The sequence below is a fragment of the Eptatretus burgeri genome, chromosome 7 (assembly GCF_056783735.1).
Source record: "Eptatretus burgeri isolate ZD-2024b chromosome 7, Ebu_testis_v1, whole genome shotgun sequence".
In the NCBI taxonomy this organism is placed as follows: domain Eukaryota; kingdom Metazoa; phylum Chordata; class Myxini; order Myxiniformes; family Myxinidae; genus Eptatretus; species Eptatretus burgeri.
Window position 1 is genome coordinate 56,874,234 of NC_140967.1, and position 27,355 is coordinate 56,901,588.

General features: G+C 39.9%; 1 protein-coding gene across 7 annotated transcripts in view; it reads right to left on the reverse strand.

Annotated features, from left to right (window-relative positions):
• The window catches only part of SYNE1 (spectrin repeat containing nuclear envelope protein 1), a 423,352-nt gene that overhangs the window by 287,891 nt on the left and 108,106 nt on the right, over positions 1-27,355 (reverse strand). For 6 of the 7 annotated variants that reach the window (XM_085888567.1, XM_085888566.1, XM_085888563.1 and 3 more), the window contains 15 exons: positions 26,667-26,816; positions 26,202-26,345; positions 24,648-24,791; positions 22,941-23,099; positions 22,689-22,847; positions 21,668-21,867; positions 17,080-17,188; positions 16,383-16,541; positions 15,021-15,188; positions 14,631-14,786; positions 12,702-12,839; positions 10,509-10,669; positions 8,725-8,875; positions 7,220-7,447; positions 3,158-3,256 (listed from right to left, as the gene is read on the reverse strand). In XM_085888567.1, the coding sequence (XP_085744693.1) occupies positions 3,158-3,256; positions 7,220-7,447; positions 8,725-8,875; positions 10,509-10,669; positions 12,702-12,839; positions 14,631-14,786; positions 15,021-15,188; positions 16,383-16,541; positions 17,080-17,188; positions 21,668-21,867; positions 22,689-22,847; positions 22,941-23,099; positions 24,648-24,791; positions 26,202-26,345; positions 26,667-26,816 (2,325 nt within the window). The remainder of the gene's footprint in view (positions 1-3,157; positions 3,257-7,219; positions 7,448-8,724; positions 8,876-10,508; positions 10,670-12,701; positions 12,840-14,630; positions 14,787-15,020; positions 15,189-16,382; positions 16,542-17,079; positions 17,189-21,667; positions 21,868-22,688; positions 22,848-22,940; positions 23,100-24,647; positions 24,792-26,201; positions 26,346-26,666; positions 26,817-27,355) is intronic. The other variant, XM_085888569.1, reaches the window with a different exon arrangement.

Here is a 27,355-nt window from a genome sequence, read left to right on the forward strand (position 1 = left end):
ATTGTACTAAAACAAACATGTTAAGTACTGTGTGCACCAAAGTTATTTGAATACAATTACCTGTTTGTGTCTGCAGTGGCAATATCTATGTTGTTTCTGTTTGTTTTTTTTCACTCTTCATAGGATTTTAAACTTGGAAGATCCTTTTGCAAAAGTATTTGAAATCGATAACATGAGTTATTCATTGCTTCAATCAACAGTATAGTAACCAGAGAGTTGGTGTCAAAGCCACCCAATGCTCACCTGTTTATACATTTTTCGTTTTTAAAAGACGTATAATAATATTTTTTATAAAGCATTGCAGTGAAGTCTGATCCAAATAATTTTAAAGCAATATATGTATTTGTATATTGTAATCAGTAAAAAATAGTGGTAGATAAAAACATTAGAAAGAAAATAACTTGCACCAAAAACTTTAACATTTTCACGCTCACGCTGACGCTCACGCCAGGGGTATCGCTGTAGCTCTCTGTTCTTCGAAGAGGTGAGCTAAAAATGAAATAAGTATAATGTGGTATTGATAACTGTCCAATGGGCACAAAAGAACTCAGCACAAGCTTGAAGTAATGTGCAAATTGCATCATTCTACACCTCATATTTGAAATAAACTGGCATTTTGTACCTAAATCCTTGCTAATGGACATAAAAATTCCCATTTCAATGGCATTGCCACCACCATGAGTGTGGCTATCTACAGCATTAGAAAAGGTGGTGGAGACTCCAATCCACTCTTTAAGAGTTATCATCACATGCTTCTTGAGACTTCACCTGCTTCTTTCCTTGAAATTAAATGACACTTTGTTGAGTAAATACTTACAAGATGATGACATTGGCCCTCGTGGATGTTTTTATTGTTGTTATTATTATTATTATTATTATTATTATTATTATTACAAAAGGGGTGCCAGGATCACTCAGATGCAGTACTGCTGTATTTGCTTTTGAGCTGTCTGGTCTGGCTTTGATTCCCAACTTACCTACAAACTGTCATTCTGGTGCTTTACATGCAAGACATTGTAACAGTGATGGCATCATCATTTTGAGAAGCATCTAACTAAGCATTTGGATAGTATGCACACTGGCCAAATTACAAATTCCTGCCCTAACTTATAACACAGCGCAACAGCATGGTGACCTGTCTGGGAAAGGTCCTTAATCAGCAACGTTCACAGGTCATCATAAGAGCTCTGATGCATTGCGAAGAGTATAGACATGCCTTTTGACCTTGACCTTCATTGCTACAAAAGACGATATTCAAAAATGCAATTATCTCAACGAGGAAGCATCTCAAAATACAAATCCCATACGTGTCTGCTTTGCACTTGAACGAAACATTACAAAAACAACAGCTACAAAAAAAAAAGTAAAATTTATTAATTAGTGTTCTCCATATTCTCATAATAAAGGTTTGTTCAAAATGTGATGACAAAAGCTCAAATGGTTAAAAATAAAAGTTATGGCCTTGAGAGACACACACACACACACACACACACACACACACACACACACACACACACACACACACACACACACACACACACACACACACACACACACACACACACACACACACACACACACACCTCCGTCTCCATCTCCATCTCCCACTGCATGGTGGAAGGGCGAATAATTATTTAAGGTGAGAAAATGTGCAATTTACTTGCCACTCTTTGTTAACACACGAATATAGTTTTGGAGAGAACTGAACAGAAAGTAGAAAATAAAGTCCATATGAAATGGTGCCCGAGGGATTTGGGCTGAGGGCCCAAACAACCCAAGCTGTTATTTGCTTGGCATCGTCGAAAATTAAAACAAAACCTTTGATCTTTCTTGTCTTGATCAATATACAGTAAAGCACCGCAAGTTAAGGGATTTGTAGATGATGAAATTGTAAAATGGCAAGCAAGTAATACATGAGCATAAATCACAAGTTCGTGCCCTCAACCTAAAGTTAAAGATCAGATGTCGTCAATGATTTTACATGTTTTCCTGATGAAAATGAAGTAAGGGAGATTGTCAGCGAGGCAGATTGGCATCCATGGTGAAGGCTTTGGTGACATTACAGAAGGTGACAAAGATGATCAAATCGAGTTCCACAGGGAAGAACTTGCAGCTGACGAGATGATAACCTCGCAGCCCCAAAATAAGTTGCTGACCAGGAGCAGCCTTTGACAAACAGAAAGCTCACTTCCTTCTTCCAGAAACCCTACTGACACCAGCTTCAGCTGGTGTCAAGTAGTATCATTTTCAGTTTCAGTGATTTTCAGTGAATATGTAAAAACTCATTTCTTTTTCTCAGACTGGTTCACTGTTATTACCTCTGCCACCAAAGGTGGACGCAGGTTGTTTTCACCCCAATCTGTATGTCTGTTTGTAAACAGGATATCGCAAAAAAGTTGTGGACGGATTCGGATGAAATTTTCTGGAGAACTTGGGTATGCGACACGGACGAAAATATTAAATTTTGGCAAAGATCCGAATCCGATAATTTTTCAAGTGATTCATCGCCATTGATGGGGCCAAAAAATGACATGTAGCACGATATCTCAAAAAGTTATGGACAGATTCGGACAAAACTTGGTGGATGATTACGTGACCAAAACTTGGTTACGTGACAAGAACAAGCCGATTAAATTTAAGTTCTGGTCCGAATCCAGATCCGGTATATCAGTGGGATACAAAACATAAACGAATCAGCCTGGCAGAGGTATGCACCCTACCAAGTAGCCATTCTAGTACCTGAAGTTTTTTTGGAACCTATTTTTCACAAAAGACCTCATTAAATTAAGTTAATGAATCACAAGTTTATTGGTTTGTCATGACCCTAACCTAGTGAAACTTGCAGTGCTCTATTGTATTTAAGAGGTAAAAAGTAAGAAGATAAACATTTGTGGAAGACTGATAAATTAGTAAGTGTAAAACATAAAACTTCCATGAGTTCACAAAAATTTTTCCAAATAAATAATTTGACATGAGCAAGTTTTCATCAATAATCATGACGTCATGCTGCACTCGATGTTATAAATACATAATCAATGGCAAAAATAAATAAATCAAAAAAGCAAACGGTGTTTGAACAGTCGAGGCTACAACGTGTATCCAAGAGACAGAAGCAAGCAAGAGAAAGAACAGAGTTTGAAATGCTTTCACCTCTCACCATGTGAGCAAGCAGAGCTTTGTGTGTCTGAGAAAGGCAACTGCAAGTGCTTAGAGGAGCAAGCAATTTCCCCTCCAGCTCAAGAAGCCTGTGAATGAGCTAGAAAAGAGATAGTGCAGTGTGAAGCATATATAAAGTGTTAAGCACCAAGCAAATGGAATCATCTCAGCACGAACATGCATCATCTCTTCCACCCAATGATGAATGCATTTTGCATGCAGAGAAAAAAGAAAAGCTGCAGACCAGTGAGATTTGATGCAACAATATCCTTTTCAGGGGCTATGGGGTTAATTTATTAATATGATGTCACATAACAAAGTGTTCAAGGTGCATGATGACAACTTGCAAGAAAATTATTGCAATTACAGTGGCATCTGATTCCGCATCAGGAAATACAATTGCCCAAACCTGGCTGAATACCAATTACTGTTGTTGAGAAAATACCGATACTTTGTGCAAACTTTGCACGTAGCCAGGTAACAGCACGTGGGCCTAGCTCAAAACTACCGTGAAAATGGTGGTTTTTCTGATGCCGAGTCGTAAACTCCACCACACGCACAGAGATTGTACTTGATGTTTCAGCATCTAGCTCGAGAAGTCTGTTTTTACAGAAATGTACATAAAAGATTGGTGCAAAATGAAATTGCTATTAATCTTCCTGTTGCATAGTCTTTTATGGACACCCTGTTTATTCCTTTAAAATACCTCCATTTTTAAAAAAGAAGATAAAAAAAGTATTTATTCCTGAATGAAAATATTTAAAATATTTACATGAAGTTGCACAATTTGCTGAAATATATTAGTTGTTACATCTGAAAAAGTTATCTCATCAGAATCCCTCATTTTTAGTTGAAGCAGAACATACCCCCTACAAATGTGCTGCAAATGCTGAGGACAAACTCAAGAAAAATAGAAGAAAGTCATGTTCTCGAAAGCGTCCCAAGTCACACTGTTGTAAACAGAAAGGATCGTTTGGTTGAAACGTCGCAAATCAACCGACCTCGAATACATCATGAAAATAGCTGATGACGCATGAGGTAGAGTACTAAATGGTGTGGGGAATCTCCAGCTGACATGGCCGTAGAACCTTTGAGCTGATTGCAGGGTGGGGTGAAATGTAGGAAGTGTCGAGAAGTTGTTCCAGGCTGGTCGGATAGCCTAGCCGAGAGGTATATGCACTTGTCTCTAAGCTGTTAAGTCTGGATTCAAATCGAGACTCAGCTATAAGCTGTAATCCTAGTGTTTCACAGGCAGAGCATGGCATCAATGCATGCATGTCGATTGGAAGGACATTAAAGTGGATGCTTCATCTGCCAACATTACTTGGTGGGCCTTCCTTTTCAGTGATCCTTCCTCTTCGGTGTCTTTCGCAAAGACTAGATGAGTTATCATGAGCAGCCTGGCAAAATTCCTGCCCTGACTGACTGTTGGGAAGTCAACAACAAACCACCCAGCATAGCACTTCCTGAGGAACTGCTTCAGCAGTACCAACAATCTGCAAATATTAGTACGGGATGATGATGATTTCAAACTTTTTTCTCCAGTGTCTAAGGCTTATAAAAGAGCTTGTACATATATTACATGTAAGACAAGGACAAGACAAGGAGGAGACAAGAGACAAAACCATGTTCTTTTCTTCTTGTGTAGTACTCCTGGACTCTGTCTTTTGCACCTGAGAAGGTGGAGAAGTTTTTGGCAAACCTCCACTTGATTCGGCAACTGGATCAGACAGCATCAGCTTATGTGTCCTACAAGTCTGCTCTGCTGCTCTTGCACATCCTCTTTCTTCTCTTTTTCACCCTATAATTTTCCTTAGGTCATCTTCCATCTGCTTGGAAATCCACCAACATCACCACATTACATTAACAAGGTGAAAAACCGATCCCCTTAACTACACACCAATGAGGTTACTTCCAATCATCGGCAAAGTCATGGGATTCATCATCACAGTTGGCATAAAATCATTCTTTTGTCCAACGACCTCATCTCAGATCATCAATTCGGAGTTAGACCTGGTCACTCTAACTTTGACATTCTGCTTCTACTGTCCCAACAATGGAGGAGGCCCTCAATGTCAGATATGATATGACGGCAGTCTATCTGGACATATCTCGTGATTTCAATCCTGGCAAATCAATGTCTCTGTCTGTCTCTGTCTGTCTCAACCTCTTAACCTCCCACCTCCCATATACTTTCTTAAGAATCCTTTTGAAGATGTTCAGTCACTCATACTCCTGAGTCTCACTATCAACAATAATCTCTCTTGGGCAAACTACATTTCAAAGTTGGCCTCCAAAGCCAGCCAACTGGCCAACCTTCATTGTGCAAATTCCTTCCTCAGCACACCTAAACTCTTATCCACCTACAAGGCCTTCATCTGCCGCTTGATGGAGTACTTTTCTCCCCTCTGGGTTGTTGCCCCTGCCAAACACCTTGCTCAGCTTAATACCGTGGAAACCAAGGCCTTCAAGATCATTGGAATATGTTGCGAATAAGTGGAGTCTCTGGGCCTATCACTTTGCCATCACACCAAGGTTGGTGGTCTGTTTTGTCCCACCTCCTTTCTGGTCTTGAACCCTCTGCTCTCTCTGTGCTTTGTCCACCACAGCTTTCTGCAGGGCATACGCATGTCGCCTACACCTTCTTCTGATGAAACTCCAAAAGGCTCACCAGGCTCACTGCTCACCTCCTCTAATTTGTTCCCCTTTTTCCTGCCTGCAGAACCAACTTCAACATTCTCTTCAATCTCATTTCTCCCTCCAGATCTTCAAGACAACTGTTCACCATGATCTCAGATCAGACCAATCCAAAACCATGTTTTCTACACTCGTTAACCCGCCCACCATCCCTCCCCAAATTTCCAGTTATCCTTTCTTGAGAATTTGCTTCTGTATCCATCTTGCACACCCCCTGCATTCTCCCTACCACTCATCCTTACACCCATCCCTTGTTTGTCCGTCTCCATCTATTTTGTCCCTTGGCCCTGCTGTTGGCTTCCCCCTTCTCTCTGTTGTTCCTTTTGTTCTGTTCCATCCTGATCCATTCTGCATTCTAGCTCTTGTACGAGACTTGACTTTGTAGACAAAAGATCAACACAGTATATGGGATTTTAACTGAGATTTCAGCATCATGAGCGATGTGTTCAGATGGGAACACTAAATAAACTAAAATTTCAAATGGCAACCATCCCTTGGTTTTGTGTGGTGCAACTAGTTTGAGGAACAAAAATGGACTTCATACATCGACAATACCGTGGGAACCACTGTATCCAGATAGCAATACAATCAGTTATCTATAGGATGTATATGGAAGATCAGGAAATGTCCACAGATAAATGTTTTTGACTCAACTGCACTCGGCCCTCTTGTATGAATTGCCGAAAAAAACACCACCAGATATAATTTACCATCATGTGTAAAAGTCGATCATAAAAGTGGAATCGAATGTGAGTCATTGTATCCATCCATGCAATGTAGGAAGATGCACATAAAAGGCTTTTTTGAAAATCAGACCCAGAGGCAATTTAAAACTTCATCATATTTTAATATTTCTATCACAAGCAAACTACGTCAAACTGTTTATCAGAAAACAAGGTGAGCAAAAAATAGAGAGGGTCAAATTTGTGGTTATAATAATTAATATTTACAATGTGGCATTTGGTAAAACTTTAGCAGAGATAATCTATTCCTGCCTCAAATTAGAAACTTTACTTGCTGTAAATGAAGTTACTTGAAGTTAAAATGAATATCCTGGCTTCAAGTGTATGGTATTGACTCGGTTGATCTGTCCACATTTGTCATGCGATGCGTTCCTTACTCAATTATATCGTCTGTCTTATTCCATTGGATAAATTATTTGATTATTAGTCAAATCTAATGTATTCAATTAAAATTTCTTTAGTTAGTTGGTTATACTCTAACATACAGCAAAGCATTTGTAAATTTGTCTGTTTCCAAGGCTAAAAAACACAATGGAACATGAGCACATTTTTAGTTTGACAAAAATTCAACTATATAATAAAGTTATGGGAGTGACCAATCTTTTACATCTTTCTGCTTTTACCTTTTCAATGGTGTGGTGAACCATCTCTTCATGTTGTATGTTCATTGCTGCATCGGCCTCAACACTGTGCAACTGGCCTCCAAGTGTCTCTCCGCGCCACTGGAGATGGGCCTGTTGTCCCCGAAGGCGAGACATTTCAGCAGGGGACAGGCTGGAAGACAAGGTCTGTGTTTGGCCTTCCAAAGCCTGCAACTGAGCTTGCTTGCCTTCAAGTTCCACACAGATGGCCTATAGAAAACACAAGAATCATAAATATTTATGAAGAAGGGTACAGAGCCAAAATCGAAGTATCACAAGTGTAATGTCATTTTCTCTGGAATGAGGTGTATTCAAAAAGAAAATGGAGGATGTTTTGTCATTTACAGGAAATAAGTTGCATTTGTAGTCATGTAATATTGAACAGTGCTCCAGATACAACTAGAACGGCACGGTAGAACGCACACCTCTGCTCGGCTGAAGAGTTTACATTTTGTATCCCACTGATAGGCCGGATCTAGATCCGGACCTCCAAAATGGAATTGGCTTGTTCTTGTCACATACCCCTCTCATCCACCAAGTTTTGTCATAACTCGTCCACGACTTTTTGAAATATTGTGCTATATATTGTTTTTGGCTCCATCCCTCAATGGTGAAGAATCACAAAAAATTTTTTTAAATTCTTGGATCCTGATCCAGATTCGGATCTTCATCAAAATTGAATCAATTCTTCCTTGACACACACCCAACCTGTCCACCAAGTTTCGTTTGAATGTACTTATAACTTTTTGAGATATCGTGCTCTATATCGTTTTTGGCCATATCTTTCAATAGTGAAAAATCACTTTAAAAATTCTCGAATCCGAATCTTCACCAAAATATAATAATTTCATCCTTGTCACACAGCCAACCTGTCCACCAAATTTCGTCTGAATCCGTGCACAAATTTTTGAGATATCCTGCTCACAGACAGACAGAAAGGGGTGAAAACATAACCTCCATCCACCTTCGGTGGTGGAGGTAGTTATTCATTTACATGTACTGGAGTTAATAAAATAACACACTTGTTTGATATAATACACCAATAAAGTTTTATGAATGAAATGAGTCAACTGTGTCAAAATCAGCTTCTCCATTTTGTGAATTATCATTTGTGATCATTTTGATGGGATAATCCAATCCATTCCAATACTGTAAATCCAAATATCGACGCAGCTGGGCAATCAGAGGTAGTGCCTATATTTTAACACCCACAACCACTTTGGAATCGTGAGATGCATGGGATTTCTTTGCCAGACTTGCTTTGCCTGACAAAGGAGTCCTGGAGGTCCAACTCATCCAAAGATAAGTGGTATGAAAGCTAAACAGAGATCATCCCATAAGAATACTTTATTCATCTAATAATCGTGCTTGCACTAAACCATTCTCCAACATTTTACTACCAGTATGTTTATTTGTTTATTATTATTAATACAGCATCCTAAACATGAGGATAGCAAAAAAGAAACACTGCAATGAAATCACTTTACCTTTGTTCGTTTTAATTTTCCATCCCAATCATCTGATGATCGTTCAATTGCTTGCAATCTCTGCTCACTTTGAGCGAGCCAGGAAGAGAAGGCTTCAGAGTCCATGAGGAAGTTTTCCCATTGTTCTTTGATTATGTTGAGGGAATTAATACTGCAAGAAAAAAGACAATTTGGGATTTTATGTCTTTTAAAGCAAAGATACATCAGTTTTTATGAATAAATAAGAAAACATGTCCAGAACAAGTGTCTGCTTGTACATTGTTTGCCGTCTTCCTCTGGTCAAAAATCGTTTGAAGTAGTAATGATAATGATAGGTTTCAAACTGTTTACATCTTTCTGTTAAGGTTGGGACACTCACTCTCTCACCACAGGCAGGTCGGTGGTCTTTCTGTCTACTATAGTCTCCTCTCCAGCCTTGCCCCCCCGCCCCCCCACTCTCTCTGCGATTTGTCCCCACCACATTTCCGCAGGGCTACCAAAATGATACTACTGACACCAGCTTCAGGTTTCTGGAAGAAGGAAGTGAACTTTCTGTTGTCAAAGGCTGCTCCTGGTCAGCAACTTATTTTGGGGCTGCCAGGTATATCAACTCGTCAGGGTAAAACTACCAAAATCACGAATCACTGCTCACCTTCACTCTTTCATTCCTCTTTTTTTCCCCACCTTTGGAATCAACTCCCTCACTCTATTCAATCCCATTCTTCCCTCCAGGCCTTCAAAATAGCTGTTCACCACCACCTCTTATCACCCCCCATCCAAATCCTCGATCTTTTCTACCCCCGTTAATCCAGCCAAGCCCACCTCCTTCAAATTCCTTGCTTTCCTTCCTGAAAGTCCCTGTAATGTCCATCTTGTATACCCCATGTTCCCTGCCCCATCCCTCTCCCTTCCCCAGATCTCCTTATGTCTCTGTTCCCCCACTATTTTGTCCTTCCCACTCCCACCCAACTTATCTCATGCCCCCTTGCTGTGCTTGTGTGTTCGCTCTCATACGAGCCTCGACAAGGTATACAAAAAAAACAAAAATAAAAAGGATGTAGCTCCATGTGAAATAAATGTCTAAAGGAAAGTTATTTCTATGATAAAAAAGACTGACATTTTTGTTACCATGATGTTATCCTTACTACAATTCACGGACCTGTGTTTGTGTGTTTGCTTGTTTGTTTGTTATGCTACTCCTCCTATAGTTCTGGGCCAATTACATCCAGACTTGCTACAGAGTATCAGCCTGACCCCAATTAATGTATAGGGGTGTTTTTATCTTTGCCGGTGGTCTTGTGGGGGGTGGGGGGTGGAATTCTCAATGCAAATGTGTATCGTGTAGTGCCGCCTCCATGTGGAGGAGGATATTACAAGTCTCCACCATTTACAGCAGAGTGTTCCTGTCCCCACGTTTTCCAGTGCAGTGAGCTGTTTTTGATTATAAGCAGTAGGTGTGTTTTTGCTTCATGTAAGCAACCCAGGTTTTTGGGGTTTTTTTTTGCATCTACAGAGCTGTCAGTTGTCTATACACCGCCTAAATAAAGGTATGCATCAGAAGAATGTGTTGCATGCTTGGAACAGCACCTCTTATTGGGTGTAGTGGGTCCTCTGCTAGTTTGAATAAAATAACAGGCAAAAATGGCAGTTAGAACTATAGTATATGAGAGTTGTACTCTAATATACTATAGTTGGTAAAAGGTCTGACTACAGTAGTCTGCAGAGAACTACGACCGGAAGGGAATGATATTTTTGCCTGGGTTACCATTCACAGTTTTGTGTGACATTTTATAAACTGCATGTACCTGATCTGAAGGTTGTCTGAGATCGAGGATAACACCTGAAGCAAGGATGTGGCCTCAACTTTCAAACCCTTGGCATTTTCTTCACAGGGCTCCATAATTTGAACATCCCTCAGACAATCCTGAACATTTCTTGATTGTTCCTCAGTACGAAGGAGCAGCTCCTGTAATACAATAAAAAAACAAAATAATTCATAGGATCCCAGGGTATGTACAGTACACTTGCATATTAGGTAGTATTATCACATTTATAGCCCCCACTGTGTCTATTAATAATAAGAAAGGTAAAGAGCTGCAAAACGCTTAAGCAATCGTTTCTCAGATGCCCGGCTTCATGTCAATTTAGAGGCGATTGCACGACCGAGCAGTAGTGAGCAATCCTATTCTAAGCACGGGCTAACCCCATGCTGGTTATCAGGATTTTAACTCAATTTAGTTCACGAGGAATTTGCCAACATCACCAAAATGAGCAACACAAGGAGACGGGTTGTGGAGCAGGCATGCACAATGTTATGGAACAAGGATTTATTGAATAAAATATGAGCATCAGACACAAAAAACAGATCTGGCGAGACGAATACAGATGATAAAAGACGATAGTTAATTAATAAATAAATAAACCCTTATATTATAATAAAAATTGTAATGTCCCAGACACACGAGCGCACACACACACACACACACACACACACACACACACACACACACACACACACACACACATACACAGGCGCACACACACACACACACACACACACACACACACACACACACACACACACACACACACACACACACACACACACACACACACACACACCAGGAAGAATAGTGAAATAATTCGTTTCCCAAAGACCAGCTAAGAGAGCAGCGCATAACACGGTAAGCCCATACCGGGCAGAGATCATGGCCTATCGAAGCATCCCCGACAGAAGAGCAGAGCTTCGGAAACCAATGGGCATCCAATGTGAAAGTAGAAGAAAGTCACTCCTCAGATCTTCATATTGTTCCCCATCTCCCTCCCCCCCCTCCAAAATCCTCTTGTCCCTCACATGACATGGCACAGCACTGAGATGGCAGCCTCCCACCGCCAGCCCAATTAGGACATTGCCCACAGCCACGGCTATTGTAGCAGCAGTCGGAGGATCCTCCCGAGGGCCATACCCCAGGGAGACAACAATGATGGCAGCGGTGACACAATTTCCTGGATCCGTGCTGAGCCCGGAGAGAGGAGGGGTAGGGAGGGGAGAAGAGACCAAACTTTATCTTGCCCCATGCTGGGGCAACCTCTTATTAATTACTCTCTTGGGGGTCCCTTCACCTTACCTTGCCTGGCCCTCACTGGTTCAGACAGGAAGGACAGATCATACGACACCCTTAATGTAGATAATAATCATAACTGCACACACCACCTTCCAATGACATGCAAAACAGGATGACTTAACCGAACACAAAGTCCATGTTACAGGTTTAAAAAAAACGAGCTAACCGATGTGAGCACACAGTCAATCCTAAGGCCTTACACTTTAATAACTAGGATGTACCCCACAAACGTAACAGTATGGTCAACTTTAAAAACAAATCCACTGGAGGAAAAGTATTAAAGGATGGAATGATGGCCGAGGTATGAGGTGTCCTCACCATTCCACTGTCTTCTCTGGGTTTGAACCATGATTGCGTAGAACCTAACAATAAGCTACAGTTGCAATGCAGTGCCAGTAGAGAGCGCTACTTCCCAAAGTATTTTTGACTTCCAAATGAGACAAAGACAGCTGTCTCATCTGCATTTTGGCAATGGATATTAAAGATCACAGACTATCTTGGTTTATTAAAATGGCCATTATGTGCCAGTACCCTTACCTTGTTTGGTTGAGTTAGGACAACCTGTATAATTATAATCACCTGCAGGAGGTGGGAGTTCTGGACATGGCACAGGTGTAATCGTTTCCTTTCTCATGTGTTAAAGTTTATTTACATTTTCTGATATGGAAAGGTCTGGCATTGTTTGGAATGTTTTCTGAGTTCATGAAGAAAGATTTGCATCTAAAATAAGTTTATCAAGTAACTACGAGACTGAAACAAATCGCCCGGCATTTGCACAGACAAATTGCTCCAGCGTGTCATCGGCTTAACACCGATTTGTACATTGGTGACAAAAAGGAAAAGTGTGTTAACGGGAAGGCCAAGCGATTGTACCTTCAGAAGTCGGATGTGCTCGGCCAAGCTGCTTGTGCCACTGAAAACCTGAGACTGCAGCATCGGCACTGCCTGGGCTTGCAGCTGCTGGAATTTTTGCTTTTCTCCTTCCAGCTTCTGCCAAAATTCCAGCAGGGCCTTGATAATAAAATCAGTAAAGATGTTAAAAAAATTAGAAATCACTGAATATGAATTTTTACTTTATTACCCATTATGCCTTTCTTGTCGTTTACGAAAAGGAATTGATTTGCAGAGCATGATTACATTTATCTGGCCCAAATCATACACTGAGCACCTACTAACTTTTATCCCTGAACGAAGTGACATCATAACACAGAATGCATGCACTGCATTGAAACCATTATTAAGACGTCATGTGATCGTGACCTATAAGCTGAATAGCTGATGAGACCAAGTGTCTGTGACATGTCTTACATTACATTATGAAAACGATATTAAGGAGCCACCTAAATATTATGACCACTAACAAATGTACCTGTACCAGGATACAGGAGATAGGGATGATGTTGGAGGGGATAGGAATGAACGAGCTGGGAGGGAATAGGGATGAGGCAAAAAAGTAAAAACTTCTTGATGTAGCTTTTCTCAAAAAAGGTTCACTAAACAGGATGATAAGCCTATATTTCATGACTTTAAACCCTTGATTGATTGTCTTTTCTATGGTTTTGTGCCTTGACAGAATATGAGGTTCAGCACTCCATTGACATTTTTTCACATTTGCCTTCATTGTTTAATCTCTTTACCACACACCCTTGTGACTTTCAATTTTGCAGCTAACGTTTTCACAGGTATGCATTACACCCATGACTTTGAATGACAGTCTGAACCCTCGACTTGAACACAACCCTGGGGATCATGACGCCATCATCCTTAAAACACCCCCTGAGTAACCATGCCGAGGTTTGTCAACATTGGCTAAAAACTCGAGGAGGAGTTGGCGAACAAGCTAACAGTGACCATTGCCCGTTCATAGGTGGATAAAGGTGGAGAAGGGAACCATTGAAAAACTAGAAGGGTACTCGGTCGAACACATACCTCTGCCAGAATGATTAGTTTAGGTTTTGTATCCCACTGATAGGCTGGATCTCGATTTGGACCTGAACTAAAATTTTATTCGGCCTGTTCTTGTCACCAAACTAACTTTTGCCCGAATCCATCCATAAGTCTTTGACATATCCTGCGATATGTAGTTTTTGACTCAGCCTCTCAATTGTGAAAAAAAATCGATTGAAAAATTATCGTATTCAGATCCAGATCCAGATCTTCAAAAAACAGAAATAATCATTTGGTCCTTGTCACACACCCAACCTCTCCACCAAATTCCGTCTGAATCCGTCAACAACTTTTTGAGATATCTTGTTTCCAAACAAACAGACAAACAGACAGGGGTGAAAACATAACTTCCATCCACCTTCGGTGTTGGAGGTAAAAACAATTGAGATCATACAAAGAACAATGGGAGGAGGGAGCATAAGGGAGAGAAGGGAGGTGAGAGGGTGTGTGATAAGGAAGAGAAAGGGAAACAAGTTTGATGGTGGAGAGGCTGGAGTAGTGGAAAGGAAAGAACAGGCATGCTTGGGACATACAGTTGTGGGAGAGGAAGTGGGGGGAGGGGAGCTATAATTACTCTGCACTTTCAGAAACCAAGCCATGAATGTTTGTGATATTCAGATCGCTTCTGAGAACAGTCATCACAGTATATATTTACTGCACCTATTTGTTGTTACAGTCATTGTGACCATGAGGAATATACAACTTTAAAGTCATATATCTCATACCTTTTTAGGATATGCTTTGTAATTCTTACACGAGTGACTGCAGAGCAGTTAAAGCAATTTTAAACTTCATGAGAGCTTATAAATAGTGAGAGAAAACAAAGTGTCGGATTTCTGCCAGTTTGCAGTTTACCTGGGCCTTTCGCTCTTGTTCATCTAACTCCTTCGGGAGTGATTGCACCAGTGAACCTAACTCACTCGACTGTGGCACAGGTCCTGATGTGCCGAGCCCACCAGCAAGCAGACGTCTCACCTGCTCCTGTTGTCCAAGCAATGTCAGTACCAGTTTCTGTGACAGAAAGGATGGATAACACAAGTAAGAGGGAAATTAACTGAAGGATTGTTGTCTACAACTAACATGCAGCTATCTATTAAAATTGACCACAAAATTTTCAATCAACAACACAAGTGCAACAATATACCGATGAAAGGCGGAAATAGTGGTGGTGGCATTGTGCACAGGGATGTTAAATTTAGAGACTATAACCTTTTCATGTAAGATCATCACAGATAGGCAGCCAACCTGGAAGACTTTGTGATGTTCCAGGGCTTGTTGAAGTCCATTTGCCATCTGCATATGGCCTACCTGGCTCTGCATTTCCTTCTGAGTGCTGACCGTGCCCTCAAGAAGACACTGGGCCTGCAGCTTGAGCTGTGATTGCTCTGCGCTTGCGGAAAGCAAATCCTCCACCTGCATTGCAATTGAGCACAATGAGGTTTGCCCCTTCAAAGGAAAGTATTTTCAAGATAATGGAGATCAAAGACTATTGTTACGTTCAACATTTTATCAAGACAAGAATGTAAGACCCGTCATTTCCTTTAACCCTTTAAAAATCGTGCGAATAAATTATCCAAATATCAGCTGCGTTTTTGTTCCTATCCTTTTCTCACCTCTGTTGCAAGTTGAGCGAGCTGTTTTGTGATGCCTTAAAAAGGTGGTGTATAATCAGAAATAATGTTTGATATGGTGATATATTACTGTTATATGAATAAAATGGAAATGTTGAAAAAAAAAAGGTATTGAATATAGCAAGCGTTTTCTCAAACCAATTGATATGGGAAACGGGATTGAATGAGACTCACCTTATTATAAGTGAAGAATAAGATGAAGGAAGAAGAGTTTTTGTTTTAACATAAATTGAAACCGGCTCATCTTTCCTTACCTTACTCAACGATATCATCCTGTTTGAAACCGGCTCATCTATCCTTACCTTACTCAACGATATCATCCTGTTAGAAAGCAGCCCATCTATCCTCACCTTACTCAACTATACCACACTGATTGAAATTGGCCCATCTATCCTCACCTGACTCAACAATATCATACTGTTTGAAACCAGCCCATCTATCCTCACCTTATACTCAACTATCTCATGTTGTTTGAAACCAGCCCATCTATCCTCACCTTACTCAACCATATCATACTGTTTCCAGATTGGGGGAACTGTTATTGCTTGATTAGTGGTATCCGTTATGGGACAATTGTTGATGGACACATGCAGGCACACCAAGACCAAGCTCCTTTTATATTATAGATGGTGTCAGTTCAAAAAATCCTACCAGTTGTATTTGCCTCAGTTTTGCATTAAATAAAAAAATGAACAATGCATGTACAGATAATATTTTATACACTCTGGACTCCTTAATGGCTTCACTGCCATGATGCCAATCACACAGGCTGCCAGGGACTTCTGACTTGCCGATGTGAACAAGGTATTAAAATGCGATTCTCTTGGCTTTGTTTCATTGCAATCCCCTGCAGGGTGATCTGCAGTATTGAACTGTGGCTTACAATAATATTTTTTAATTCAGAAAGACATTAAAGATAATCATTTTTTTTCCTGTATATTGTTGATATTTTATTCATTTATCAAAGATGCAATACCTCTCTGTGACTCTTCTGAAGAAAGTCGCAGTGCTCGGACACCATTTGTAATTCCTTTCTCTTTCTCTGAACTATCTCTGGAGCACACACCAGATTGCCCAGCAGTGATTGCAACATCCTCAATGATTCACGTTGCTGCTTGTGCTCTTTGTCAAGTCCCTGCAAAATCCCATCAACACAATAAAATATTACTGGGGAACAATGTGACAAAGCAGAAGCATTCCAGTGGGTACATTTGAGTGTTTGACAGTTTTCTGCAAAATGATTGAAAATAGCAGGTGTCAAAAACATGCTATTTTGGTTTGCTCTTTGTTTTTTTTATTGCAAGGACTGCATTGCAGAGAAAACCTAAAATATTATTTTACTGAAACACAATGGCCTCAATTTGCATTTAAGAGACAGAATGGACCTTGTTGAGGGAGGCCTCCATTCTACAGTGGTCTAAATAGGCTGGTTAAGTGAAGTTTGACTTTAACATTGATCTAATGGAGCATGCAGAGAAATCACACGCAAGGACAAGGGTATTAAGAGATGTCAGTGAACTTTCGTGTTAATTACAAGGACATTAAGAGACCAGATAAATCAACACAATATACTCTTTGTGATTTGAACCTGTGATCGCAGCATCAAGAGCTATATGCTCAGGTGGAAAAGTCAAACAGATAAACCCGAAAATATATAATCAAAGAAAGAACACCTCGAGCTTGGCTCGGAGCTCTTCGTGCTTGCCAGTGTCCTGTGCACAAAGCCTGATGTCTCCGATACTTCTCTCAGCAGATGCCATCCAATCTCTCACCTCAGTGAGTCTACCGATCAGGAAAAGATAGTAAATAACATGCAAGCAAATGGAGAATTTCCTACAGGAATGTACTCATTCTCAGTTATGTTGACATCTCATATTGCAAATGTACTTGAATGCAACTTTGGTATTATCAGTTATGTTATGAATACGATTTGTTTATAAATCACCAACACCCGGAAGAGCAACCAAAAGACATACAGTGGAGTGAAAAAGTATGAGTCCAGTGGGAAATTCATTAATCGAGATGTGATAACAAAATAAATTATTACCCCATGCACAAAAAATGAAAAGTGGGGTTAAACAATTGGCTCACATGTGTCTGGCCACACGTTCGTCAGTCCGTCTATCCATCCGTATACAACGTCAGTTTACCAATTTACATGTCTCTGAATTTGGAACAAATCAGAAAACAAACCTGCCGTTTAACAGTAGGTTGCCTCTGAATTTGTCCCCATCGCACATGCGCAGAGAGGAGTGAGATAATTTTATTTACTCTATCTGCCTGCCTGGCAGTCAAACAAAATTGAAAATCATCCCAAAAAAGATTTTAAGGATGTCATAAAGGACACAAACAACAAGTGCGAATAACTCATGTAACGTGTTTGATAGGGTTATGTAATAGACAATGTGGAAAACGGCAGTAAAACCCAGAATTTAATTATTTATACAACTTTTAAAATCTTTATTTTATTTGAATTGAATCATATACTTGAAAACTATAGAACACAAATCACCTTCATTGTACTTTCAAAACCCTTCCGTTTCGCAGTACTTGGACATGTTAAATAAGGTTGTGTATAAGGGTAATGTGTAAGACTGCTTCAATAGCACGAAACTTCCAGATTTTTAAAGGATCTTTAATATCATTATTTTATTTAAATTGAAGTACAGTATATGCCTGGTGTTGAATTAAATGGTTAGAGTGGTGGGCTTGGGATCCTAAGGTCCTGAGCTCAAATCCCACTCAGCTGTTGAATTAATACCAGATGGGGTTGACTCAGTGTGCAATCCTTCTGAGGTTGGCAAAATGAGGACCAGCTCGCTGGGATGATTGAGCAATTTGAGTATCCTGCATCGGAGTGGTAACCCATCCAGGATTGTGCCCAAAAGCCCAGGAGACTGCATTGGCAGCACCGATGCTCTGTACAGAGTGTGGTCCTCATGGATGGATGTACAGTATCAACGTAACACTGTGTGGGGTAACCTGTTTTGTGAACTCAATTTGTAATGTGAAACCAAAAGTACTTTCAAGGGATTTCCATCCAAGGATATAACACTTCTTGGAATATTAAAAATCAAATCTATCTTTACGTATAATCAATAACCAGTGTGACCCCCTTTCCCTTGAGAACTGTTTCAACTCCATTTGGGATTGATTTAATTCGCTTATCGATTATGTTTGAGTCAATCTTTTCCCAAAACAGTATTGCAATGCACTGCCAGGTATCAGTGACTAATCTTCCATATTATGATAAATTTGTGTTTGAAATCATTTGAGAAAGCTTGGCATTGATTGAAGTGGACTTACTTTTACACACTACAATATATAATTCTTGTAACCCTTAACAATGCATTATAGCATGTTTCCTGTTCAGTCGTGAATTGCAATTAAGTTTACATTAATTACTTCACCAGAATGTAGTACAAGGCCTTGTGACCGCCAGCACGTTGGCATCATGCCCATACAGTGCTGACAATTTTTTTACGTAGGCACTGCATGGCAAAATTGAAGCCACCCCATGAAAACACCTGCATGAAACCTTAGCCAACTTGCTTTTAACTGCACGCAAATTACATTAACCCGGAAGTGGTTACAATGACTTCAAAAGGTGACAGACATACAGGATGTCCCTTAAATAGGTACCCATTTTTGTATATTCAATACAACAAGCAAACACAACTTTCCAGTTGAAACTTACATGGAGCAGTTAGAGTAATGTTTGAAGATTTGTTTAGTACAGTACTCAACATGTCCACCTTCTCTTTCAATTAACATGAGTTTATATTTTCGTTTTTTTCAGAATACACCATGGCAGGGTGTCTGAGTTTAGAGGAAAGGTGTAAAATAGCAGCATGGATGGAATTTTATGAAAGTGTTGTGGTTGTATCGAGAGAATACTAACATGACTTTCAGAGGCATCCTCCAACATGCAAAGCCAATACATATATTCACGAAAAGTTTGCAGAAAAGGGAGATATTGGCAACACCTAAACCAGGAAGGCAGCAAAATGTTTGAACAAGGGACAACAATGAATGAGTGAATGGTTCAAATATAACTCCAGTGAAAACTTCAAACATTATTCTAACCTATCCATTTTCAACTGGAAAGTATAAAATACATTTTTTTAAAAGGGTATAAATTTAAGGGACTTAAATTGATTCTGGAAAGAAATCTAAAACTGTTTTTATCCAAGGTGAGAATCGCTTCGCTCCCTGGAAAACGAATTTCCAAAAACTACTCTCTTCCGATAATACCAGCCTACCCAACAATCCAATCAATCCCATTTGTGAGGTCAACTTCACCATTACTGCTGGCATCTTTTCATCAGTAGATCTTGGCACGGCAATGAAACAAATTAAACTTGGAAAAGACCCCGATCTTGATGGTATTCCAATAGAAGTCTGGCGACTTCCGAATTTAAGAAAAATCTTGCTGAAATTCTACAACGAAACATACCAAATAAAGCATCCTTCAGAATGGGGGAAAGCAGGTATGTACCATTACCCAAGAAAGGAAATTTAACGCTTCCTGAAAACTACCGTGGAATAAGTTTAACTCAAACAGCAGCCAAAAATTTACAATCGCTTCCTTTTCAACAGAATTCACCCTGAATTGGAAAAGATCCGACACCCAAATCAAAATGGTTTTAGGCCTTTGCGATCTACATATTTTCAGATCCTTGCACTCAGGCGCATCATTGAGGAAGTACACAATCACCGAAAAGAGGCTGTTATCATCTTCATAGACTTCAGGAAAGGCTTCAACTAGATTGATAGGAATAAACATTTCCAAATTTTACATGCATATGGTATCCTTAAGTCGATTGTGAATCCATCCATTTGGACCATACTCTGTGCAGAGTGTTGGTGCTGCTTGAGCAGTCTCCTTGGCTATTGGGCACAATCCTGGACAAGTCACCACTCCAACACAGGATACCAGCAAGCTGGCACTCATTTTGCCGACCACATAAGGATGACAGTTCGAATCAACCCCACCTGGTATTACTTCAACAGCTGAGTGGGATTTGAACTCAGGATCCTGGGATCTCAAGGCCACCACCCAAACCATTAAGCCAACACCAGGCATGACTGTGAATGCCAGACAAGTTATGTATGAAGATACCTCTGCAGTGGTATTAACTACTGAAGGAGAGACTACAACTTTTCAAATTGACAATGGAGTTCGTCAAGGTGACCCACTCGCTCCTTACCTGTTTACCATTGCTTTGGACTATGCCCTAAGAAATGTGATTGAAGACTGGGATGGTTCAACTCTCTCCCAGTGCCAAAGTAGTAGACATCCAGCCCAGCACATTCCTGACTTTGACTTTGCTGATGACATGGTGCTCCTTTCAGACATGTTAAGTGAAGCTGAACTTCTACTTCACAAGGTTGAAACTGCTGCTCAGTCTAATGGGCTCGTACTCAATGCTGAAAAGACTAAGCATATGCACGTCAATCCTTCTGCTGAGTGTGCCCTACTTACTGTTGCCGGAAGTCTGACAGAGAGAGAGTGAATGACTTCAAATACCTCGGCTCCAATACCAACATGTAGCGTGACTTAGAATGCAGAAAAGCTCAGGCTTGGGAAGCAGTTCAAGCCCTCCATAAAGTTTGGAGATCTCCAATTCGCAGACAGAGTAAGGCAAGGGTCATCAAAACTACGGTTGAGTTGATCCTTCTCTTTGGGTGCGAATCCTGGACCTTGGCCCAAACATTGGAGAAAGCACAAGATGGTACCTACACCAAATTGCTTTGTGAAGGTCTGAACATTTCTTGGTAAGACCAAATCACCAACAGGGATCTGTATGGTTCTTTGCCCTCCATTGCTGCTATTGTGAGGGAATGCCACCTTCACCTTGCTGGTCTTGTGATGCGACATGAAGAACGTGCAAAGAAAGTTATACTCTGAAGACCTGAGCAACCCTGGAGAAGGGGTCAACCCTCACTACCCTTCGATACATCAGTGAGAAGGACACCAGATTGAATGGCATTGATTTAGTCAATGCTGTGTCTCATTGAGAATCCTGAAAAAATCTCATCATGTAACTCTGATAAGTGGATGCCAAAAAATAAATAATAATAATAATTTAAGGGACACCCTGCACATCTGTTAATACGACTAGAGCTCAGTAACTACTGTCTCTCAATTATTTCTAGTGTGGACAAGAAACCTCTGCAGATCTCAGTCTCAAGCACAAATGAATACTCATTGTCACATGGAGGGAGAGAAGGCATAACAAGCTATGTGTGATGTGTCACCTTTTATTAACAGAGTTCAATTTGTCCAGATGATCCTGCATCCTGAGAACATATTCTTCCACTTCCTGCAGATGATTTTCACAGTGCCTCAGTTTCTTTGCCTCTGGCCCATCAGGATGGAGATCAGCACAGGTTGCACGCATGTCCTTCAGATGCTTGTGGGCAAGACAATAAGCACCAGCATCATCTGAAAAAAAGGTCTGCACCCACATGCACACAATAAGACCAACAGTCAATGGTCCATTGTTTGTAGGTACACAGAAGGAAAGTAGAGCCTGCCTTTTATATCACACTAGACGACCCGTGAACCTGTTGGGTTCCTGTTGTGACAGCGGTTGATAAAATCATTTAAAAAAAAAAGGAAAAAAAAGATAGCTCCAGCAAACTATACCGCTGAGGTTGTTTGCATTAATCAAATAATCCTGAAGAGTAGTTGATTGAATCGGGAATTTATTTTTAATAATTTTTTGTTGTTGTCCGATTTGAACGAAACCTGATACTGCACACCGCAGGAGAATGGTGAGTAAGGTGGCCCTAAAATGTTTGCGCTATTGTGTACCGTTTTGGCTGTATTTCGGGAAAATACAAACATACATACATATATCCAAGATGAGAGTTTTAGTAATATATAGATGTTCTCACAAGAAATTACAAGCCACAGTCAAAACATTATCTTTTCAAAACGTTTGAGAAAACAACACAACTCCATTTCCAAAGGCACCAGGAAACTCACCCACGACTAAATAACGTCTTGAGAATGGTTGACAACTACATAGTGAAGGAGCAGACGTACATATGTTTCTGATTATTGATGGTGCAGGACTATTCTTTTATGGTTGGAAAACCTTTTTAACACCCTCATATTTGTTACAAGCACTTGTTGCACTTCGTTGATGAAGTAACTAACATGTGATAAACTTTCATGAACAGATGTAACACCCAACCTCACATTTGTAGGATAGAACTTTGAAAGTTGTTGCATATTTTTTGTTCCATTTGTTTCAAGAAAGTGTGACCTTACCGTGTGCTCCCAAATAAGCTGGCCGATTGCAGTGGTTGCAATGGACCTAGTCTCAGCAGCAAGCCGAAATTCACATTTCTGGACCATGTCAGTGAAAAGTTCTTCTTTCTTCGTGAACTTTAACTTCGCCAAAATATGGGGACCTTGTGTCCACTTGCTCTGCATGTAAAATTGACACAATTTAGTATCAGAATCCTTCAGTCATCGCATAGTATGGTTAAAAGAAAAAGAGGGATGATGAAAAAAACGTACATGCAAAGCCTGTTGCATTTTATTGACGCTTTCCTCCAATTCAGTTTTGTCAAACTGTTGCAACACATTGTTCTTTTGCATCAGCTTGGACACATTTTGCATATTTCCCTTTATTTTACATTTGCTATTTTTGCAACCTTCCAGAGCCTTCTTTAGTACCTGCAAAAAGAAAAAAATATGAACAATGGTAAAATAAGATTTTGTGAAAAGTAAATTATTATTAAACATAATAATGGCTCAGGAGTAGCACCCCCATACCATCTATCACTTCCAACACCCCCCCCAGTTTACATATTTAGCCAATTCCAAGAACACTATACGTCAAGCTCTCTTGAGTGGGCTTTGGTTGCAGAGCCAAGTCCAATCTGAGCCAGGCAGAGATAATCATAATGTACAAGGCCTTCATCCAAAGTGCATATTATAGAGTCCGGATCCTCACTCTGGTTTGGTATAAGTGCTATCCACTTTGCACCCCTAGAGGTGGTCGAGGCAAGGCTTTTTGTATTATTGACATCTCTCAGCAGCAGGCCAAGTCCCAGCATCTACAGCGGGCAGTTTCTTCGACTCGTAATTTTATATCATCTCACTTGTGGCGTCACTGTCGCTACCCACCTCCCACACCCACACCACCCTCTCATCTCTCTGCCCACCCACAGCCCTCCAATGTTTTCCGCATTCTTCCAGAACCCTTCTCTGGTTTTCCTCCCTAAATCTAAGCTGGATGTACATCTCCACTCCTTCATCCCACTATTCTCTAATTTGTGGAGTCGACTCCCTGCATCTGTTGCCTCCTACTCTTCCCTGCAGCTGTCTTTGAAACATGGCATCAATCATCGCCTCATGCTTTCTCCCAACCCCACCCCCGATTTCTTCTACTCTCTTTGACCCCCAAATTAATTCATTCTTTTCATCAATCTCCCTCTTCCATTCCTGCAACTCAACTACAGCACTTGCTTGCATTAATTGTTTCCATGCGGCTTTATCTGCTTGTTTCACTTTTACCCTCTATCAGCAAGACACTCATATTCACTCAGTGATTTGCTAGAATTAAAAAGCTTGCATGTTTGCCATTCCCATTCTTGAGATATATTAGTTTAGGTTGGTGGAAGAGTGAAACAATTTACTTTTGTAGGTAACCACAGCTTTACAGATTGATAGAGGTCAGGTCAGGTCAGGTCAGGTCAGGTCAGGTCTGGGAGCATGAGACGTGCTGCTCTGGCGTATGCTCCCAAACCTGACCTGACCTCTCTCAGTCTGTAAAGCTGTGGTTACCTATTGTTTCACTCTTCCACCAACCTAAACTAATATATTTCAAGAATGGGAATGGCAAACATGCAAGCTTTTTAATTCTAGCAAATCACTGAGTGAATATGAGTGCCAAATTTTTTTTTAAGTTTAAAAAAGGAGTTTATAACTGATTTTAAAACTATCACGGACACCAAAAGCATTTTGAATAATGCAGCTTAATATTGAACAATTGTGGGAATTTCAAAGTAATTTAAATTAACGTCCATGAAAAAAAGAAAAATACAATTAAAAGTGAGCAGTAGACTTTTGAAACAATCAAGGAAAATATGTGTGTTGAGTCTAGCAAGTCAGCATATAGCGCCAATTCCTCTTACCTAATGCCGTAAACATTGACTGATTATCGATAGGAGAATCTAAAGAAGAATTAAAAACTTTTGGTTTCGTTCATCATTTACCCACCTCTGGTTCAATGCTGTCATTGATACTGGCAAGGTCCACCTCTGCTAAGCAGGTGGTGCCCTCAGTTAGACTATTCTCCAGATCTTTTGTAGCAGGCAGTAGTTGCTTTGCCCCTTGAAGAAGGCTGGGACCAATATCTCGGACCTACCAGCAAATAGAAGACAACGCCTTAAAAATAAATAAGCACGATGTAAATAAATTTGCTAAAATGAAGATAAACACTGTTGTATAAATTATTGCAGCAAAGTCCACATTGGAATGTAACTAAGTCAGGAGAATGATGTCACTTCTACAAAAGTGAAATGTTTTACAGCTCAACACTTACTTCACTGTACATATTTAAGAGGGCCGAGGCATACAGCCAAGCTCCGCCCATCCTCACTGCCGTTGGGGAAATCAACAAGCATTCAAGCGACAAATCAACAAACACACCAGAGATTCAACCCATGACATAAACTCTTTCGATACAGAATGGGGCCCATGGGCACAACTTCGACCGCTCAACCACCAATCCCCATGTTGTTGTTTTTTTGTTTGAAACAGTTACAAGTTATTCTCCTGTGGGATGTACCAGGCAGGGTGATATTTTAGGTGGGCCACTTTAGACATGGATGAACAAGTTCGATAAAAGAAACATTAATACATTCCATGAAGTATTATTATGTCTTTTACTTGCCACATATACCAACACGACTTTCGAAAATCCCCCAAAAATTGAAGGTATTTTAAAACTGAATTCACAAAAATGCATCCATAAAGTTTGCCACACACTGGGCAACAATTCACATGATGTTATGTTGTCATTGATACAAACATGCATGGTGAGAATCCCACGTGATTTCCAGCAAAATTTCAAATACATTGACATCACTTCATGTGTTTTTTTTATTCTGATGCTTGCATTGTTTTCAGATTGTGAATGACTGAACTCATAGTCTAACTTACTCTGATTCGAGGAGGCATCAGTCATATAGTCACATTCCATATAGCTTTCATGAGGAGAAACAGATTTCCCTAATTTTCCTAACCCTAACAGCTTTGTGAAACTGCCGGCGATTCAATCAAGGAGTAGCACATGTCCTACTCGTCAATCATGAGGTGATTCTTTGGTCAAAGAAGCAACCCGTGGATGAGTGCAATGTGACAAACACTACATTGTGAGGAGAACCCCAGTCAACTATAAGGCAACACCCCAGTGACGGTGATGCAAATCTCCCCACATTCACACAAATAAATTGACAAATTGCTCCGGTGTGTGGCCGACCGACAAAAACCTTTAACAAAAAGTTAAGTAGGGCCTATGCTTTTTTGATGTGACATTGTCATACCAAGGCAATCTGTGTAAAGCAGCATATATGGTAGAATAAATTGTGGAAATCATAAGAAAATAATAAGTATATAAATGCTTATAGAAGGTTGTGCAGTCATTGTCCTTTTGAGCAGGAGAGGACAACATCCTCCAAAAGACCAGCTTTATATGTATAACATTTGCTTACACAATATTATTTCTGGAAATTTATATTTAGTGAGCTTCATCAGAATCTGACAGTTTACCTTTTTGATACTGTCTTTGATGGAGGATAACACTTCATCCATTTGTTTGACTTCCTCTGGGGGAGTGTGATGAGCAATGCTTTTGGCTTGTTTGGACATATTTCTCCACTGATCTTCTGCAGCTGGGATCTGGTCAGCAATTCTCTGCAATAAAAGGCAAAAAAGAAAAGGAGCTGTACACTGCTTGAGACTGTTCTATGATGTCCTGGAATATAAATACAGTGTACATATATATATATATATATATATATATATATATATATATATATATATATATATATATATATATATATATATATATATATATATATATATATATATATATATATATATACACACACACACACACACACACACACACACACACGATAGGAGAATCGATAGGAGATAGGATATATATATATATATATATATATATATATATATATATATATATATATACATACATACATATATACATAATACCTCAACATTTCCAATGAAGGCTTCCAGGTCTGGCTGTGATAGCTTGACTGTTTTAAAGATGTGTTGACAAATTCGTTCTACAAATGACTGAAGAACTTCCTCTCCTTCCTTGTACACCTGATATTCGAGACCGTCACCAATCTGTGCATACTGCAAAACAAGTGCACAAGCGAGTTAAATGCCAGGCTCGTAACACTCCTCACATGCTGATTAAGAGTCAACAACAAGCTTGCGATGATATTGGGAAATTCCAATGCTCAGTGAATATTTTTACTCTGCTTTTGTGCATTTGCTTTGCTGCTCAATTTAGCAAAGGACTTTACATCTTGAAAATGCCTTCAACAGAACATAACCCATAACTACACTGGTGATTATCTTCTTCATCCATCATTAGTCAAGTTTACAAGCAAAGTTGTTTTTCACAGCAATGACCCAACTGACGACTCTATCATGGTTTGTAGACAAATATTGTGGAATCTCTCCGTTACAAAAACGACCAAGATCCGTCTGTGTGTCTGTCCCACTTTATTCAAAAGCCAAGGGCTCTTGCTTTCATAGAATAATAAAAATGGCACTTTTGGAAAGTTAATAATCAATTTACTTGGAAAAAAAAAACTTAATGACTGTTAAGATAATGATAATGTTAAGATTTAAGATAATGAAACGTATAGATAAAATAAGTGAAGATT